The sequence below is a fragment of the Fusarium subglutinans genome, assembly GCF_013396075.1.
Source record: "Fusarium subglutinans strain NRRL 66333 chromosome Unknown NRRL66333_c0000003, whole genome shotgun sequence".
Classification (NCBI taxonomy): domain Eukaryota; kingdom Fungi; phylum Ascomycota; class Sordariomycetes; order Hypocreales; family Nectriaceae; genus Fusarium; species Fusarium subglutinans.
This window is the reverse complement of record NW_023502066.1, coordinates 1-19,606: the sequence shown is the minus strand read 5'-3', so window position 1 is coordinate 19,606 and position 19,606 is coordinate 1. Positions and strand designations below refer to the sequence as shown.

General features: G+C 48.7%; 5 protein-coding genes across 5 annotated transcripts; all 5 read right to left on the bottom strand.

The window, feature by feature from the left end:
• Positions 1-2,513: 2,513 nt before the first annotated feature.
• FSUBG_620 (ATP-dependent RNA helicase DHH1) lies at positions 2,514-4,197 on the bottom strand (the record flags this gene model as incomplete). The annotated part of the gene is made up of 3 exons (XM_036684374.1): positions 2,514-3,962; positions 4,022-4,100; positions 4,154-4,197. 3 exons carry the CDS (start codon positions 4,195-4,197, stop codon positions 2,514-2,516), a joined length of 1,572 nt encoding a protein of 523 aa, XP_036543637.1.
• A 1,102-nt stretch (positions 4,198-5,299) lies between these two features.
• Positions 5,300-7,050, bottom strand: FSUBG_619 (acyl dehydrogenase; the record flags this gene model as incomplete). The annotated part of the gene is made up of 3 exons (XM_036684362.1): positions 5,300-6,532; positions 6,583-6,881; positions 6,936-7,050. The coding sequence occupies 3 exons, from the start codon at positions 7,048-7,050 to the stop codon at positions 5,300-5,302; spliced, it is 1,647 nt and encodes a 548-aa protein (XP_036543636.1).
• Positions 7,051-8,156: 1,106 nt separating this feature from the next.
• Positions 8,157-9,445, bottom strand: FSUBG_618 (Flap endonuclease 1; the record flags this gene model as incomplete). The annotated part of the gene is made up of 3 exons (XM_036684351.1): positions 8,157-8,678; positions 8,729-9,295; positions 9,347-9,445. The coding sequence occupies 3 exons, from the start codon at positions 9,443-9,445 to the stop codon at positions 8,157-8,159; spliced, it is 1,188 nt and encodes a 395-aa protein (XP_036543635.1).
• Positions 9,446-10,438: 993 nt separating this feature from the next.
• On the bottom strand, positions 10,439-12,589 carry FSUBG_617 (nucleoporin NUP37; the record flags this gene model as incomplete). Its single annotated transcript, XM_036684340.1, has 2 exons — positions 10,439-12,473; positions 12,534-12,589. 2 exons carry the CDS (start codon positions 12,587-12,589, stop codon positions 10,439-10,441), a joined length of 2,091 nt encoding a protein of 696 aa, XP_036543634.1.
• Positions 12,590-14,247: 1,658 nt separating this feature from the next.
• Positions 14,248-15,135, bottom strand: FSUBG_616 (cell wall integrity and stress response component 1; the record flags this gene model as incomplete). Its single annotated transcript, XM_036684329.1, has 2 exons — positions 14,248-14,262; positions 14,317-15,135. 2 exons carry the CDS (start codon positions 15,133-15,135, stop codon positions 14,248-14,250), a joined length of 834 nt encoding a protein of 277 aa, XP_036543633.1.
• Between the last annotated feature and the right edge of the window lie 4,471 nt (positions 15,136-19,606).

The window sequence follows — 19,606 nt, the reverse complement described above, 5'->3', positions numbered from 1 at the left end:
TTTAAAGGCTCCGAGTGCTTGTTAATGGCTATAAAAGCACCTTGTCGGTCATCTGCAGCCATTGGATCCCGCCAACATCAATCACCCCAGGCACCGTTAACACAGCCATGGGGGGTCAAGATCCACTCTCAGTCTCCCGTCGTTGTCGTGGATATGAAGACCAAGCTAAATCTCAAGACTACGTACCTAATAAGGTGCTAATCTACTCCGTACTCCGTATGTTAGTATTCACTCTTCATCTCAACTTGAATATAAAATAGTGAGAATGATTTCCAAGTGGCAACATATGTTTGGTGGTGTTTCTTCAAACTAAACACACCATTCAACTAATGGCAACTAATCGTCGTTTCGGCTAATATGTCGATTTACAAGATCGGCGCCATTTCCTCATGTTCCAAGTCTTTTTTGGTCCCAAGACATTTTCCCTTTTTTTTTTTTTTTTTTTTGTCTTCACCGCTAGCTAACACATTCCGTCATGGCTGCGACCCTTATGACACACCGTGATAATCCCGCGGCTTTAACATCAGATGTGTTTCCGTATTCAGTAGGGAGAGCAATATACCAGTCTTTGGTCTTGTACATGTTCGTTGGGATATAATGGTGGCTGTGAAGGAGTCTGGCTCTAAAGAACGACGTATGAACACCCTAAGCTGTCACTCAAAGCCCGTATCACGAGCATTTGCGTTTCCTGTAACACACGGAGCATCGTTATACATTATACATGACTTACCATGCTGCACTCACAACTGATCCTCATATTCAGTATCAAGCTCATTACGAGGAAGCCAAGTCCATCATCTTACAACATATCAAACCCAATATCTGGACAAGCTCTTCATTCTCCACAACATCTCTTATACTCTTGGCTGCCTCTTCCTCCTCAATAACAAATATCTTCCTACCCCCTGCCAAGCCACCCACAGAGCACGGCCCTTCTCGGGGTTGGCGAAGAATGCGAGCAACCGTAACAGATGTCAAGGATCCACTGTCTACGCAATCCTTCATGAATCCTTTCAAGCACTTTCTTGGCCCTCTCTGGAGAATAAAAAAGGAGGGCAGTGATTTTCAGGAACATGTATGTATCCGTAGTCTAGTGCTAACTAACGTGCCTTTGCTGATCAGATATGTGAAAGCCCTGTAGACCCTGTCCCTGGCTTTTTGTCAGATCGCATTCCAGTGCTGACTCATTCGTTTCTTGCTTCACGAGCCTATCCCAGACGTTTCACGACAACTTCCTAACTTGACTCTTTCAACACGCCCCAATTACTACATCCAGATGTCCTTTCAAACTAAAACGTGAACCTTAAACATCAGCTTGCTGTACTGATGGTTTCTGATCTGTTAAAATCGAACTACATCTGAATCATTTCGACCCCATATCTATATGATCGAGCAAGCCAATTCTCTCAATAAGTTCGCCTTCACAAGTTATTCAGCATCTCAAGAGTCATCCGTGTGAGAGGAAAGTGGGAAATCCCACAGTTTTGCTCAAATAAACTATCTGCCTCACCAGCTCCAGCCAAGTCGTTGGAGAACGCAAAATCCGTCCATACAACGGCGGCACGCGCCGAGCCGGTACGAAAGTCATCCAGTCCATTCAGTTTCCCTCCCAAAAGTTATTTTTTTTTTTCTTATTTTTCTACTTTCATGATTTTCATTGGTGCTGCTCAATAGCAGTCATCTCACTGTCTCATCCCCCAGTCTCGTCGCGAGAAGCCGTGTTCGAGCAAAGACTGCATCTTGTCCGTGATAGGAGAGGGAGAGACAGCAAGGTCAATGTAGTGATGTTACCCATGGGCCTCACAGAGCCCTTTCGAATCCACCAATACGTCTACTAGAGTATGCCTCAACTCATGAGATCCGCTCATCCAACGTAGATTTGTCGTAAGGGTATCATATCCCCCGTGCGCTCGCTCCGCCGAGGTGCCGTTCAAATCGCAAGTCAGCTACAGAAATTGCAGCCCTCAAATACAAACCGAGGGCAACGCCATCCGCGTGAAGAGCCTCGAACGCCTCGAACCTCAGAAACACCCCTTCCTTTCCTTTCTCCCCGCACCATTTGACTGTGCCCAGCCCCAAAGCGGGTATGTCTACCGTGGTTGATGCCCAAAGAACACCTTTTGCATGGAAGTTCCATTTCTCGCTCTTTTTCATCATCCGTAGATATCATGAACCAAATCAAACAGAATGCCAAAGCCGATGGTGATGATACGACTGACAGATCCGTGCAAAAAGGAAGCCAACAGGGCCTCCATGCCAAGAATGCGTGAGCCAGATGAGTCGGGGCTCGCTGATATGTTGGGTTTTTGCATAGAAACCCTTTGTGAAAGTGTCGAAGGAGTCGCAATCCATCGGCAGTGCAGGCCGTTCGCCGTCCCATCCATTCGCGGAAAAATATGCGAATAATGTACAATCCAACATGAAATCACAACCCAGTACCAAAAAAATCATCTTAAAGTCATCCTTAAACCCCCATCTCGCCTACCTAACGCCATGCATGAGTATATCTGATATTAGGATTGGGCATCGCGGGGCGGGCCGCGACCTCGACCGCCTGCGCCTTGGCCACCACGGCCACGATACCCGCGGCCTCGTCCACGACCTCGCCCGCCGTTATTATAGTGCGGGTTGCCGTGCTGAGGGTTTTGGCTCTGCCAATTACCCTGGACCTGTTGAGGCAGACCAGCCTGCTGCATCTGCTGAGGCTGTTGGTATTGCTGAGGTTGTTGAGTTTGGGGCTGCTGCTGACCCTGAGCAGCAGGTAGTTGTCCCCTTTGCATGTTGGAGATGGGTCGGGGGATCGACTCAGGGTTCTCGTAGACATAGAGACTCTTGTCGATGCTGGCGGGGATAGGCTGGATCTCAGTGCCAAGATCCCGCTCAATGTTGTAGAGGTTGAAGCGGTCGTCCCAGTTGATCAGGTTGATAGCCAGACCAAGGTGGCCATAACGACCAGATCGACCAATGCGATGAAGATAAGTCTCGGCATTCTTGGGGAAGTCAAAGTTGATGACAACATTGACGGCCTGGATGTCGATACCGCGGGTGAGGAGATCGGAACAGACCAAGTTTCGGCACACACCGTTGCGGAAGTCGTGGAAAACACGATTTCGTGCATGTTGCTGCATCTTAGCATGACTGTAGAAGCAGGAGTATCCAAGTTCGGTAATTTTCTTAGCCAGAAGTTCAACTCGGTTGGTGGAATTACAGAAGATAATAGACTGGTTGATTTGGAGCTTGGAGAAGAGGGTGTTCAAGCAGTGGACCTTCTGCTTCTCTTCAACAAAGGCGTAGTATTGAGTGATACCCCTCAGAGTGAGCTCGTCCATCAGGTTGATCTCATAGGGGCTGACCATGTTCTTATCGGAAAAGTCCTTGACGGACAGAGGGAATGTGGCTGAGAAAAGCATGACTTGTCGGTCTTTGGGGTGAAATTGCAGAAGCTGTTCAATGACGGGAGTAAACTCAATGGATAGAAGCTTATCGGCTTCGTCCATAATGAACATGGGGCATTCGCTAAGGTCGGCAACATTCTTGCCAGCGAGATCGAGAATTCGGCCTGGGGTACCAACCACAATATGGACGGGATCCTGCAGACGAATAATGTCATCTCGAAGACCGGTACCACCAGTCGTAACCATAACATTAATGCCGAGGTGCTTGCCGAGAGTCTTGCAGACTTGCGAGGTCTGCATGGCAAGCTCACGTGTGGGGACAAGGATAAGACATTGAATCTTGGAAACCTTGGGGTTGATGCGTTCCAAGGTAGGGATGACAAAGGCAGCTGTCTTGCCAGTGCCGTTCTTTGCTCGTGCAAGAATATCTCGGCCAGTTAATGCGACGGGTATAGCTTCCTCTTGAATTGGTGAAGGTTTCTCAAATCCCGCTTCAAAAATTCCCATAAGTAGATCTCGCTTGAGGGCAAAGTTCTCGAACTCGAGGCCCTTTGTGTTTGTAACATCCTGGGGACAAAGGTCAGCCTCTGCGGGTGCGCCGAGAAAATCATGATTGCAGCATGTACCTCTGTTTGTCGTCGGTTATCCTTTGCGGGGAGGTTCAGGTTCTTCTTCCACTCGTCACTCGCGGCGGGAGCACCGTCACTGCTCGAGTTAGTCCAAGCTCACAAGGGCCGCTAGGGCGGCGCGCAGCGGACCTGAGTTGGGTGGATTTCAGCTTGTCTGCTAGCTGATCCGCCATTGCGTGTATAGGATCCGTCTACGGATCGAAAGAAAGTAAAAGGGCGAGGTATTATATGCAAAACAGCACAGAGGTCAGCCTCTCGTTGGTTCGGGGCGCGGGAGGGGGGCAGCAGGTGAGGAGCTGCAAGGCGTTGTTGGTTTGTGTGGAGAGAGGTCGGAAGAAAATCGGTGCGCGAAGTACCTGAGAAAGAAGACTCAGGGATGAAAATGCTTTAGTTAGTAGAAAGCGCGAGGCCGATATCGTGTGGAGAGGTTTCTTGTCGTCGTGGGGTGTTTAAAGGTGTGGTTAGGCTCTTTGGTGGAGGGAAGAAATAGAGTAGAAGTAGGCTCAGTCTTGGAGTTTGAAGGTGAAGGTGACGATGGTGTGTGCCTCATCGCGGCGAAGGCCCTGCAGTTTTTGGTCACGTGTGGGCGGGGCAGCCCGGTTTTTATCCTTTGCTGAGATGGACGAGAATGAGCTTTTGCTAAGTTGATCTAGTTCTATTGTGTTCTGGAATTGGCCAAGTGTTTGCTTGGAGTTGAGCGACTCTCGGTGGGAGATTCCGACGCTTTTGTAGTGATGAAAATGTCACGAGAGATGAAAATCAACAGAGTTTCAACGAGGACGCATGATACCTCCAGTTCTAAGCAGGGGCCAGCTCTAACGATTTAACAAGCGAGGTACACCTTGTCATCTGGGGTTGAGCTGTTATTCAATTGGCAAAAGGCTGTTCATTTCTGGGTATCTCTTGAGGGAATAATGACCTCTAAAGCTTAATAAGTTCGTGTTGTTCATCTATCAATTCACATTCCAGGTCAAGAAAGGTAGCGTTACTCCACGTTACTCGAAGCTACCTAACCTACCTTACCTGAGGCACGCTTTGTACCTATCACGATTTCTCAATCACATGAAGATAATAGCACGGCCAATAACCGCTGGAGGAATTGCGAATTCACGCAAGGCATTCGTTCATTATTCATCATGGAATCTGTAAAAAAGAAGAAAAAAAACTGGTATTCATTCTTCGCTCTACTCGGCCTGACATCTAGACCAAGGCCATAGTCAAATGAGTAACTCCAAAGTGGTGCAATATATATACAAATGATCTCTATTCCAGCTTTTACAGCTTCATACCCACAGCCTTTGCAACTCTCAGGCTCTGCCTCATGCTAAGATCAAGCATAATCTCTTCACTACCACCGGGGATGGCATATGCTCGCACATCACGGTACAGTCGCTCGACCTTGGCACCCTGGCCTCCTCGAGAATAACTTAGACCGCCAAAAATCTGACTAGCTTCTCGGGCACAGAACTCAAATGTGAGAGTAGACTGGGCCTTGAGACCAGCAATAGGACCGCCGAGTCGAAGCATGGCCTCTGTCTCGCCCATGCGCTCGCACTGGTAGATGAGGTTCTCGAGCCAGTTGTACGAGGCCTCGATTTGACGAGCCATGTGAGCGAGCTTCATGCGGATAACAGGGTGGTCAATAAGCTTCTTGCCGAATGTGCGTCGCTTGCTACCGTACTTGACGGACTCCTCGTAGCAGACACGAGAGAATCGGAGGGACTGGATGATAATACCCATACGCTCGTGGTTGAAGTTGGTCATGATGACCTTGAAACCCTGGTTCTGCTTGCCGAGCAAGTTCTCAACGGGAACCTTGACATCTTCAAATGTGATGTATGTTGTTCCCGAAGACAGGACACCTTGGCAAGGCATGCGTCGGGTGGAAACGCCTTCGCCACGCTCGATGAGGAGCAGAGACACACCGTTCATACCAGCCTCTCCAGTTCGCACAGCGACGGTGAAGTAGTCGGCCCAGATACCGTTGGTAATCCACTTCTTCTCACCGTTGACGATGTAGTGCTTGCCATCCTCGCTCAGCTTGGCCTCGCAGGTCAGGTTGGCGACGTCACTACCAGCATCAGGCTCGGTGATAGCCAAGCAGATACGCTTCTCACCACTGAGGATACCAGGCATGATACGGTCCTTGAGCTCCTTCTTACCGAATTTCATAAGAGGAGGGCAGCCAATACCGAACCCACCAATGATGTTCCAGACAAAACCACCGGAGCCAGTGCGGGACAGCTCGTCGGTGATGATCATCTCGTGGAAGAGATCCCACTGCTCAGGGGGGACAGACTTGATACCTTGAGGAACATATTGGGTTGGGTACTTGACACCGAGCAGACCAGCGAGATAACCGCGGCGACCCATCTCCTTGTAGATCTCCTCAGGGACCTCCTTGGCCTCGTCCCAGTCCGTGACATAAGGCTCGATATCCTTCTCAACCCATTCGCGGACCTCGGCGCGGAGAGCAGCATGAGATTCGTTGAAGTATGGCGAATGGTACTAACACGTGTAAGCAAGAAGCTGACAAAAGGTAACGGGGGTAAACCTACGCTTTGGTACCAGGCAGGGTCAGCAAAGGGAATCTGGTCACCGAAAGGCTCGAGAGCCTCGGCGTCTTCCTCCTTGGCAGCAACCTCTTTCTGGGTAGTCTTGACGGCCTTGGGTGTAGGGGCCGCGGGCACCGGAGCAGCATTGGCCTCAGGCTTAGGCTCGGGGGCCGCGGGCTTGGAGTCAAGGGATCCGACCTGAAGCTGCTTCTTGTACTTCTTGAGGATACCCTCGTTGTGGTACTTCCAGAATTGCTTGGAAGCGTCCTTGCCGCCGACGCGCTGGAGAATCTTCTTACCACCTATTGCGCGTCAGATGTGAGTTTCGAGGGCTGCATGCATTGTGATTGACCTACCTGGGTGGTCGTCTTGGAATTTTGTCACATCGTAAACATCGCCATCGACAATGATGTACAAGTCGTCGGGCTTCTTATGCGACGCAACGTCGCTTGTGGTAAAGACTTTGGACATGTTGACTTTGTATTGGTGATGATATTTGGGTATGAGATGGAGAAAGGATAATCAAAACTGCAAAGGGTATAATATATCACAGAGTCAAAGAGAAAAGACCAGCACAACAATATGGGAGAAAAAGAAGGAGGAGGAAGGGATCATAAGCCTTTCATAGAATCTTTTTTAAACATGCTTCGGCATAAGTAGGTAGCATCACAATCACATGTTGGTGCTTCAGCTCCACCCCCATACTCTATCATCTTTTTTTCTGGGGGAAAACTTACGCTTCAGGTCATGAGTCGTCTCATTCACGGCATTACTCGATGTGGTCATGGTAGAGAGACAAAGGTCATGTGCACACGCCTCGTTATCTTCATTTTACATGTGAAAGAGCCTCACTAAATGACAATTGCTCTGCTGCTAAACTCTAGACTAGCGCATGCGTTGATGTCATGATGTAGGATGCCGAGGCTTCTACGTGCTGTCCAATCGGAGGTCCAGCATTGCCAAATATGGCGTCCGAGGTAAATGCGCCCACGACTCGCCAACTTTCCAAGGGGACAAACCCCCCACGGGGAACGGACAACCCATCTGAAAAGAGCATGCGGAGAAGACCCTTTGTTGCATTTCACTTTAGTACTTGCATGTGTTGGAAATTCATCTTATTTGGCTGGCTAGGCCCAATGACCGAATATGACCCGCCCCCAGTAGCATCTTGGTTCGGTGATGTATCTACCTACATCAGATCGCACAATGATACCTGTCCAATCTGTTTCGAGGTTACTGTCTCACGAGTTCCTTGTCAACCAAACACTTTGTAGGAGAGGTGAGAGAAGATGTCAATCTTTAACAACAGAAACATTCAAGTTAATTTAGCATAATCTAAGGAGTTCTTTGACTCTCCTGCTTCAGAACTTTCCCCTCGAGGCCGTTCATTGATGCGGACTCTAGATTATTTCTATAAAATCGTCGTAGTGTTGCTAATGCCACCGGATAAAGCCTCCAGGCGGTCTGTACCACTCCACAACGCCAAAACTCCGTTCCCGATCCCAGCAAGTAGTTAACCCTTTTCCATAGCCTTTGGAGTATCCGATCCTTGTATCACTGAAATATCATGTATCCTTTTACTTGGTACCTCGAGGCTTGGCTTTAGAAGCAGCCTTGTCCTTCTTCTCCTGCTTAGCCTTCTTTCGCTTCTCTTCATTCTTCTCATCTAGTTTTCGCTTGTGTGCTGCCTTCTCAGCATCTGTCTTGGGAACAGGTTTGAAGAAACCCTCAAGTCGAGCTTGTTGAGAGCTCTTAAGATTCTTCTCCAGTCGGGCACCTCCACTGCGAACGCGATCCTCCGAGAACCCCTTCTCCGTGACCAGGAACTGAACAAGGCCTTCCATGTCGGGCTTCTCCCATTTGAAATCGCAGTCGGCGTGGTCGGCTTGTCGCACATCAGGCTCGAAAAACAGGTCCCGAGCATCCTTATAGGGCCAGTCCTCGGGAATAGTATACTTCTTCCTGGGATCTTTCTCAATCGCCTCGACAACCTTCTCCAACGAGCCATGCTCACGGATCAGCTTCAGGGCAGTGCTGGGGCCGACCTTGGGAATTGGGTCAAGGTAATCGCAGCCGAGCAAGATACAGAGATCCACAAACTATGCAAGGTTAGTACAGTGTATCAGCCAAGCTGAGTGTCACAGCATACCTGCTTCCTCTCCATGTTAAGGCCCTCAAGGACCTTCTCCAGGTGAATCTCCTGAATAGGCTCTTTGCGTTGTTCGCTGAAGGTAAGATGGCGCAACAAAATGGGTGCATTGAAGCAAAGGGTGTCCATATCTTCACTGGCGGCCGCATACACCTTGCCAGCCTGGGCCAAAACAGCACACTGGGCCTCAGCCTCAGTAGGCGCAACAATGTAAGGAATACCCATGAGTTTGAGTAATCGCTGGCATTCGGCATTGTGCTCTCGGGTGACACGGACAGTTCGTCGTGAGAACTTCTCGATGTCTTCAGCTGTACCAGTTTCCTTGGCCTCCTCAAGGCCTTCGGTAGCTTCCTGCTTGCGTTGGAAACGCTTGGCCAACTCGCCAGACTTGAGTTTGGGCGGTGCACCATCAAAAACGTAGAGGGGCTTGATCCCGTTGTCGACCATGCGCAGAGTACGGTAGAACATGCCCATGAGATGCGATGTAGTCTCGCCGCTCTCGTTCATGAGCTGCTGGCCTTCGGATCGTACGGCGATGAGGAAACTGTAGATACTCATAGAAGCATCCTACTATCATAAGTGATTGCTCTTAATATTGAGATTTCGTCCTGAGCTTACAATGGCTACCTTGCGGCCGAACTGGTTCTTGATCTCACCCTCCTTGATCGAATCTGGAGCTTCCTCCTTGATGATCGAAAAGAGTTGCTTAATACCCATCTTTGCAATTTTTCTCTGGTGTTCTGTTGTTATGTTGGAGAAGTAAGATTCGCAATGAAGCCGAGATCCAAGTGACAAGAAGAAAGGCGAGGATACTGGATCAATGAGAAAAAAAGAGATGGAGGCGCAAACGAACGAAACGTGAAAGAAGAAGGGACTTTACGCGTGTGGGACGTCATGACGCGCCTGTCGCGACGGAAACTACAGGGATCTTAATTAACCCCACAACGCGACTGGACCAAAGCTTCAGACCTGCCTGAAGCTCTACTGCAGCATTATTTACCTTATGTAATGGATGAACAAAGAGAGCATGCATTTAATGTGAATATCATGTTGGATGTGGAAAAGGCCATTGTTCAAAGATGCTGTTGGCATTTATTCTTCCGCGGTTCCTAGTCAATTCAATATATTCTACAGCCCTACATAGTAGACTCACTCTCTATCCTATAAACCTCATACTACTTGAGGCCCCTCCTATGTCACAATAGATAATGCATCGGGGGCAGAGACAAATGTATCGACGTTCAAATCTCCAACTTGAGTTACTACACCCCCCACTGACCTCAAAAGTTCTACACTGTCCCCAAGGCAGGCCTCAGGTACTCCGAAAAACCCATCAGTCAGCAGATAACAGGGTGTATCCTGAAGCTAGAATAGTGCTCGAGGCACTGAACCTCTTCCAACCCTCCTCTGAGACGTCGACTAAGCACATAAGTACTTTGTCTTAATATACCGCTCGGAATACAGAGCAGTCAAGGATGGGTCTCTCCTTGCGCTCCACCTGGCCGTGCGGATCTCATGTCACGTAGAAAAGGAACTGACTTCACGATTTCACAACATGTCAAGCTTGTGTCGTGAGAAAGAAGCAAAGGGGCACTTCGCATGTCGTAGGGGTATCGTACAAGTCATCCCCGGCATCTTCATTATATCGTTCTTGACATCTACGCGCAAAGGTCAGTTCCTCAATCTCAATTTTACATCCATAAGACAGCCTCATGTCCTTCTTTGGCCATCCATGCTGTCAAGCGTCTTGTCAATCTCCATGATATCCAACATCTCATACTCCACGTTCCGTCTCGTAAAGTCTTGCGTATCGTCTGCTGCTGCTTCAAGTGTGTCCACAAAGTCAAAGCCGACCGTTCGGCGCGGTGGCTGCGAGGTGGTGTCTGCGTCTTCGTCGAAATTTCCAGACGCAGATCTGTGTCGCAAAGTACCCGGTTTGACAGTGCTCAGGTTGAACAAAGACTTGGCCGGTCGGTTTTCCCTGCCGTGTACGATGATAGCGTCTGACTTGTCTCCTTTTGAAAACAGGCCTCGTTTTCGTGAGTTTGCCATGGCACCCACAATCTTGCCGTGTCCATCCTCTCCCTCTCGAACAACAACAATCCTGGATTCACCGAGAACAACAATATCAGCGGGGAGACCACCATCTTGCGCGGCAATACTGTGATCAGGCTCTATCAACAGACCAACTCCGCAACATCTCTCGCCCAACAGGCCAGTTGCCAAATCCATGAGCTTCAGCATCTTTACCGGTTGCGCTCCGCTGAAAATGTCTCCACCTGTGCCAGCTGCCCTTCGAAGTTGAGAATCCCAGAAGCGTGTGACTCCAGGGATGACGCATACATGCTCGAGACCACCAACCCACAGAACCACGGTCTCATCTTGAATGGCGCTGCCACTTGATGGCAGAGATAACACTTTGATGCCACCTCGGATAGTAGCCAGGCGGTCAAGTGTAATAGCAGAGCTCAGGGATGCAGTAGCCTGTCGTCGAGTGTGAGGTGTCATCGGGGCGAAGTCTCCGGTGCTGTGCTCCTTATTTTGGCTGGTCACACTCCTAAGTGAGCTTGTCCCCTCCACGTAGCCAGAAACGCTGAAGGTCGTCAGGGCGGCTCCCTTGACTCCAGGCTGCAGTTTATTTGAGAGAACAGCGCCTGGTGCAGTAGGACTGGCACCATCAACGTCCCAGATACCCCACATCCCATCGGCGAGGAGAACCAAGATGGCGCGGCCGTGTGCTATCCAGGCAGCGTCGATTATTGGTTTCCTGGTTGATGAAGGGCGAGAAAAGGGCTGATACATGGAGAGAAGCCACGAGCCCTGGACAGGGAAGGGCCCTGTGGCATCTGTGGCGGTGAAAGAGGGTCGTGCAAAGTCGTAGATACGAACGCCCTGCAAGGCTGAGACAGCAAGCAGCTGTGTCGTGTGTGTAGAGTTGAATGATATGCTTGTCAGAGGGTTGGGCAGATACTCAGTCTGGAAAGACTCGACAGGGTTGGCAGGTTTATCACTGGCGTCTAGCGGTACATCCCATAACCGGAGCACACCAGAAGCCTCTCTACAGTGCGAGGCAACAACGGCCCTGGGTTTTGTACCGGGTCGCTCTGTGGCAGTGGGCATGATAAGGTTGATGGCAATGCCCTCGCTGTGTCTGTTCTGGCCACCAAGCAGGATGAGCGACTCTCCCCAAGCTCCGGATCCAGCCTCACCTGCCAGCAGATCGTTCCTGAGCTCTGATCTTGCCTTGCTCTCTGGTGACGGGGGAGTAAGAGGAAGTGTAATAACGTAGATGTCGTTAGTTACGCAAGACACAGCAAAAACCATCTTTTCCGTCAGGATTTTAGCACCTCCCCATGCAGCATCATCTGCTGGTGTTGGGGTCATAGGCATGACCGCGACTTTCAAGACCGCTGTTCCAAGCGCCAGGTCCATTGTCTGGACGATCTGCGGAAAGGGAGTATCCTCAAGCTCATCTTCAAACTGCGGTTTGTCTTCGTAGTGAGATGCTGTCTTTGACTTAGCTGGTGGTTCGTCGTCGTCCGAGTCGATAATCATAATGGAGTCGTCTGTGTTCCCATTCTGCTTTTCGGGTTGAGGCGGGGCCTTCTTCGCAGCCGTAAATCGCTTGCCTCCTCTCCATGCGATCGTCACACCGTTTTCGTGACCGTATATGAGGATGGTCGCTCCTTGTGGAGAGTAAACAGGATAGGTTTGAACATCATTAACCCGTCGCGAAAGGTTATATCTATAAAAATGAGAAGACGTTCTTTGAGCCGAATATCGGTCGAAAATGAGGTTCACCTACGTGAATTGTGTGTTTTGCGCCGTGCGACGAATTCGAGGAGCTGGGATGGAGCTCATGTTGAGTTTGAGCTCGGGCAGTAAGCCCTGTAAGGACTGATATGTGTTCTTCTTTGTAGTTTTACGGCTCAGTATTCAGGGACTTGGGTCGGTTCTCGTTATGTATGCAGTGTGCGAATTGTTTTGTTTGTTTGCCGTTGGTTGATGTTTGCAGGCTGGGAACTTTTCCAACGCGACATGGAAGCTTCGCGCCAAGCTCAAGCTCCAACGGTCACGTGATAGCTTCTCTAAGCGTATTCACTAGACCTATCTACCTACCCTAAACAAACTTGATGGCCTTCTAGTTAAACCCTCATATTGCAATCTTCGGTTAGTTTTTTTATTGCTCTTTTCACCGTGGCATATACTATTTCATTCAATGCAAGAGAAACCTCTGATCGGTTTTTCTTGGAGGCCGTGCCCGGGTCTTACATCTCTCCTCCGCCCTCGTGAGTTTCTTCGAGTGGAATATATCATCCATCCGTAATCGATAACAAGCCAGGACGCTCAACGCGGCATTACAATGTTAGCTGCAACATAAGTACAGAGTTCTAGGGTATAATAAAAGTTGGCAGCACCTTACCCGAATACCTGCAGAAGTTCAGATCGGGCATCAGGACCGAGCTCAGCTGAACGGGTATCTCTGTAGTGTATGCATCGTCAAAACGAAGTATCCCACAAGTGAGACAACCAGGGAGGAAATTACCTATCCTGCCAGTTACATGACAGGTCGAGAGCCAGTGCCAATACAACATCACATTTACCGCTATCACTCAATTTACAGACAAATGACGCCCAACAGCTGGCCCAGGGTATATGTATAAACCTAAAACAGCACCCTACCTCAGTATTGATATCAAGCAAAAGACTCAGTCAATGAACCAGCATCTCAAGTCCTAAGTATTGGTATATGACTATGCACAACCCTACATACAGTCGACACCATGACCACCACGATCATCGGTCAATGATAGGGAAAAGATAACGGTCAAGTGAAAAAGTAAATAAAGCGACGATAGGATATCCCGCACTATCTGCCAACCTCCCAATCGTGATATCTCCCCCACGAGGTTGGCACGTCTCCCACGTCCCATTGTATCTACGTGACAACTCGCTCCATCGCACCCTGACCAATATCCCAAGAGGACTTCTCGTCCCCTTATTTTTAGATTTAACCCTGCCCTACTCAACAAATAGAGGGAGAATTTGTACACAGGAGACAAAGGACTCCCAGTCATGAAGAAAAGAAAACAGACGTGCCGATTACATACGGGTATGATTGCCGCTTGAAATACCCTTACACGAAGACGACATCCATAGTGAAACGGATCCAGGGAAAGATGGCATCTAAAAAGGGCACTTGCGGCATTATTCCCATCTTCTCCAGTCGTTTCGTTCAAGGCTTAGTTGTGAAAAAGGGGGTAATGAGTGGATGGCGCAGGTGAAGCCGGTGTGCCGTGGAGCGTGATTGATCAAATCCAGTCGTAATTCCGCAGACGCAAATAGTAGAAGAAATGTCTAGTCCTACGCCCAGAAAAGAGTCAAACGCCGCCAGATCGTCGGGAGTGATCGATTGGCAAATACACATGAGCTATCATCCCGAAAACGCCGTAAATGCCGATGGTGAAATAATGGGGGCAAAGTAATTGTTCTTTGAAGATCTTAGACTCGAGATTCGCTCAAGCGTTGGTGACCTAATCTCAGGTCAGTAAAACGTGGGTAGATTGCAACACACACCATAGACTTACCCGTAAGATTCTTCGAGAGTAATCTTGATTGTCAGCGATGCTACCATCACTGAGTCGTCGGTGAGCCATAACGGGATCCAGGCGGGAGTCGGTCATGGAGATGCTGCCGCTGCTGCCGGGTGGCTTAGAGCCATTGATGAAAGCATTTACGGCGGCGTTTCGGCGGTGCTCCTCTTCGATCTCAGCGTTTCGTCGGCGACGGACGAAGAAAATGGCACCACCTCCAATAGCAGCAACAACGACCACGCCGACAACGACACCGGCAGCAATGGCGGCTACGTTGGGGCCACTCTTCTTGTTCTCATCGGGAGGGGCTTCCGAAGTAGTAGCAGCATCCTGGCTTCCTGTTGGGGCAGCAGACTCCTCAGCAGTAGTGCTTTCAGCGGCCTTGGTAGACGAAGGAGCAGCACTTGTGGTAGATTCTTCCGGTTTATAGCTGTCAGGTGCTAATTCGAGGCCTGTGTTGAAAACCGAATAGTATGTCCTGAGAGCACCACATGCCTCCTTAGGATAAGCAGGACACGGCCAGTTGCATTTATCGTCGTCGACCAGGTCGTCGTCTGGAGGGTACAGCATACCGCAATAGCAATTCGACCCTTGTAGTGCGAATGCGTTGTACTTCTTCTTGCATAAGTTGAAACAATAACCACTTGATGTATGGGTGCCCGAAAATGCCTGTGTCATGTTACCCACAGACTTGAAGCAGCCTTGGCGAGTCTGCTGGTTCAAGACAGGAGTCTGCGCGGGCTCTTGCAATTCTGTAGCGATTACAAAGCTGGCACCCGCGATGACCATTGCCAAGAGTCCCGAGGTCTTCATGATGGATGTGTGTGAAGAAAGATTTGAGCGAATGTGTAGCAGGGAGTGTACCAGTATCGTGTACCGACCGTTGATAAGAACCTCTTGTGAGATCGATATGGATCGAGAGTAGTCGAGTGCGATGGGCGTGCGAAAGGGGCCAAATATTTAACTATCTGGCAGCACTTGTTACTTGTCGTCGATGATGGCGAAAGGACTATTGGCCCTTTGCAGTATGTGAACAGAAGCCGTTGATGGTCGATGGCTTGATCCAGCAGGGCCGTCGAATGATGAATAGATGACGGTGATAAGAGAGGCCAGAGGTATCGATCGTACGTGTCGTGGTAGAGGAGATGAGGCGAGGCAAATGAACAAGAAAGATCAATATGCCTTGAAAAAGGAAAATAACTCGACGATGAAAAGAGACCACCGCGATGCTAATCACGATACGCTTCAAAGTCAAGAGGAAGAAAGAACAAACGCTTTGAAAGTGTGGGGGGAAATGAAAGAGGGACTGTAACGAGCGAGCGGCCAGAGGTAGTGGCTTGTTTTTGTTGAAAGAGGAGATGGAGTGCAATGAACAGGAGACGAAAGGTAAAGCGAAGCGAAGCGAGTCAGAGGGGACAAGAAAGGGAAAGGGACAAGACGCTCAGCGAAGGGGAGATCCAGAGCCAAAAGCCAAGCAAGACCAGGACCCTCAGCGCACCAGCCAGTAACTGCACGAGCTGGCGAGACAAAGGACCAGGGGGTGCAGGGGCACTTGCCATTTAGTGGAGACACTGTCAGGGATTTAGCAGGGAACCGGCCACCATTTTGGGATCATCTTCTGGTAGCAGGTGGAAAAACCGGGAAGGCCTGGCTTCTCCTTTTGCACAAAATCATGCATAGCATAAGCTCAAATCTTGACGGACAGCCCGCTATCAACCGCTAAACCACCCGATGTTGTTCACCCAAACTCTTTTCCTCGAGGCAGAAGTCTAAAGGCCCACAGTTCTCACTGGATACGGCCGTTAGTTCAGCAACTAACGGTGCAATTCTGGCCCGTTTTGTGCAGTCTCGGTCAGTTGCACAAACCTTGGATAATATAATGCACAACTACCGCTACACTAACCGTATTTGGACTGCACACACGGACTGTCCCTTCCTTTCAGACCTGAGTTACACGACACAAACTCGAAACCACACCATCACGGAAACATCTTCCAACTTCGACGATAGATGCACAGATTCAGATAAAACCGCAGTGAGACCAAATGATGACAACCAATGGTTATATTGTGACCTGGCGCGAAGATATCAAGCATAAACTAATGGGTTACAAGACTTGGAGGAACAGAAGTATCAAGGAAGAAGTGGCATCAACACTCGATCGTGAGCATGAGCGACTTTATCAAGCTCGGCCCTTTTGAAGAAGAAAAGTCTTTGATTTCATTCATGCCTCGTTCCTGAGCACCATCTTGGTACACAGTACGGAGTACCTTATTGCTCACACGAAAGTCCAGTTTCTCAAACCCCACCACTCCTTCCAACCTTCTCCTGGATTTCATCAAATTCAACCCCCTGAACAATTACACGCCCCCCTGCGACGTTGCACTCTGGGCATCTACCAGGGGACCACCAGAGGCGCTGCGACCGCTACGACCGCTGAACCCGCCTGCGGGCAAGCCACCTCATCCAATCCAATGCCTGGGTTTCAACTTGAGATATGGAATGTGCTACCGCCATTGGAACACGCGTTTTATGATACCTACCTTACGGTAATCTCTATTTTATTTTTAAAAAGAGAGCTTGACACCGGCTCCGAATTCATGAGAGACCTATCGCTTTTGATTTTGGAACGCACAGTCAATGACCATCAATCGCTCAAACATCCGTGGCCGCAAACTTTTGGCATTTGATTTGCATTATCGGCTTGTCAAACTGTTGCAAACTTTACTCACGTATGGTTCACGACCAATTTGTGGATGATATTCAGGAACGGCATAGTCCAGTACGTATCTCACCCTCCATCTTCCTAAAATGGACTTTATACCGCAGATCTTGGCCATGCTCGGCCTGCTTTTGAGGCACCATGGCTGTTAAAGAATTTATCCATAACCACGGCACTTATATTACTCACACATCTTCTTTGAAATGCTAACGCCAACTGTCTGTTGAGGACGCCATCACGAAGCCCATGAACAGCACTATGAGGGACTTGTTCATTCTACCCGTCCTGCCAAGAGATATACTACGCTCATCGATGCTAGACAGGCTTCTGGCGATTGAGTTGATCGAAGCTGACAACAATCCACCTCTAAGTGGGGGGCTTCAAACATTCATTTGCATGTCAATGCACCCCCGCGGCGACCTGGAAGCTTTCACAAGTTCAATCACACTTTGTGCAAATCCTGTGCAAGTATTGTGCGCTTCCTGAGTGGGTTAGAGGTGCGCGTCAGCTAATTACCTGTGGTCACCACCGTATCGATCCACGTGTCTCGCGAGGCTTGTTGTTGCTGAACTTTGACGGTCCAGTCAGAATACGACCTGCATGTTATTCCTGGAAAGCGCTTAATAGGCCTACTCCGTACTCCGTATACGACGGTGCGATCAAGTGATGAGAGTTACAAATCAGGGAATAGCTTCTCTCGAAATAACAGATCACAGATAAGTCAGCGGTCATTTCGGTGTATCAAAGTCCCCACCACAACAATCAGATTCAAGATCAAGCTATGATAACTTCAAGGCAGCCGATATGCTTGACTTGAGTCCATGGACTATCGCATACAGCGACTATCTTCTTTTGACTAGCGGACTTGTGTCATTGGACCTGCATTAATACGATCGTGCCTTGCCTCGTCCAACCAACAAAAACCAGTGTCTCGGTATCTGACCCTGTACGGAGTACAGGTAGACAGCTTGATGGAAGACCTGCAAGGATGAACCCAAGCCGCCGCATTTGAACACATTCATTGTGATATTGAACATTGAGAAACGGAACGAACATGATTCTCACTGCATGTATTGTGATAGAAGCATACGGCGGCTACCGATTGAAACAGCAAATGGAGACGCCGTCTGTTACCACTCGATATAGCTAAGCCGTCGAGGCGAAACCGAAGAATTATTGACTAGCCTCTGTAAGCCAGAACCAAGAATCGGCACTATTGCGTGAACAGAATAGATCTGAAGCTGACGCAGGAGAGAAATTTGCAACCTCGGAGTCTCGAATGCAAATCGATCTCGTTTGAAAAGACACTTTCAGCTGAATCGATCCGAACTCCACCGATTTTGAGTCGGCCCACGGACCATGCAAGCTTGGATTATGCCAACTTAAAAAATGCACAACTGCTGTTTTGTGCAGCCTTCCGATAAGGTTATCCTCGCATTTCAGGGTTGGCATAAAAGACTGGGTTCCTACATTACGGCGGTAGTTATGGACTTGCCCCTTTTGTCGACGTCCATGTTAATAAAAGTCTCTCTCTTCCGTCCGGTCTGCCTGGTCAAATGTCACTTGTGGGTCATATCAACCTCCTTCATAAAAGGGCCGCGAAGCAATTCGCAACACGATATGCTCCTAGAGTTCCGGAATTGATACGTACTAGAACACCAATGCACGAGATCGATGATCAAAGTCTGAAACTCATCGAGGCAGCGAATGGAATAGCCAAGTCGCAAGAATACCGGCATTCGACTCTGGTCCGGCTGTGAAAAAGAAAGCACAATACCTAATTGACGCGATTAAAGCAAGGAACATGGCAGCGGGTCTATTCGCCAACCAGCCCCTAACTTACTGTATCATAGCTCCAAACAGGCTTCAGGGCTCTTCTGGCAAGGCAGACTCTGGCTTTGCTAGCAAGAAGCTCCTATGCCCCTCCCTGATCTCGGCATGCATATCTGATGAACAGGCTTGTCCCTAACCCGTCATCCATCTTCATGGCTGCCAAGAGATGTGTCGACCTGTTGCAATGTTGAACCCTCCGTTGCTTCGAGGATACTCGATGCTAAAACCCCATAGAGGTTGATTTAAATCAAGGGACCATGATATCCTTGACGATGCAACTGCAACGCTTGGTGTTCTGCTTTGATGCTCCACGACTAATATTCCGAGCCGGAATACAGGATTATTCTAGCAGGTCGGGACTGTCGGCTTTTACAGGCGATATTATGTTGAGAGGGATGTGTGTATATTGACTGTAGCTAACTAAGGTCTTGGGCCAGGAGGTCTGGCTAATATATAAGGTAAGTGCCTTAAGTACCTTTAATACTACCTCTTAGCCAGGCTATAATAGTACTATAAGTAAAGCTATTTATAAGATAATAATTACCTTTTTTTTATTTTTTTAGTATTTTCTATATTAATAGTACTTATAAATTAAGCTATTAAATAAATTAGCTATATAACTAATATATTAGTCCTTTTATTAGTTTATTTATTACTATTTTACTTATCTTAATATACTATATATTAAAATAGTCTATTTCTATTTTTTAAATAATTTATTTATATTAT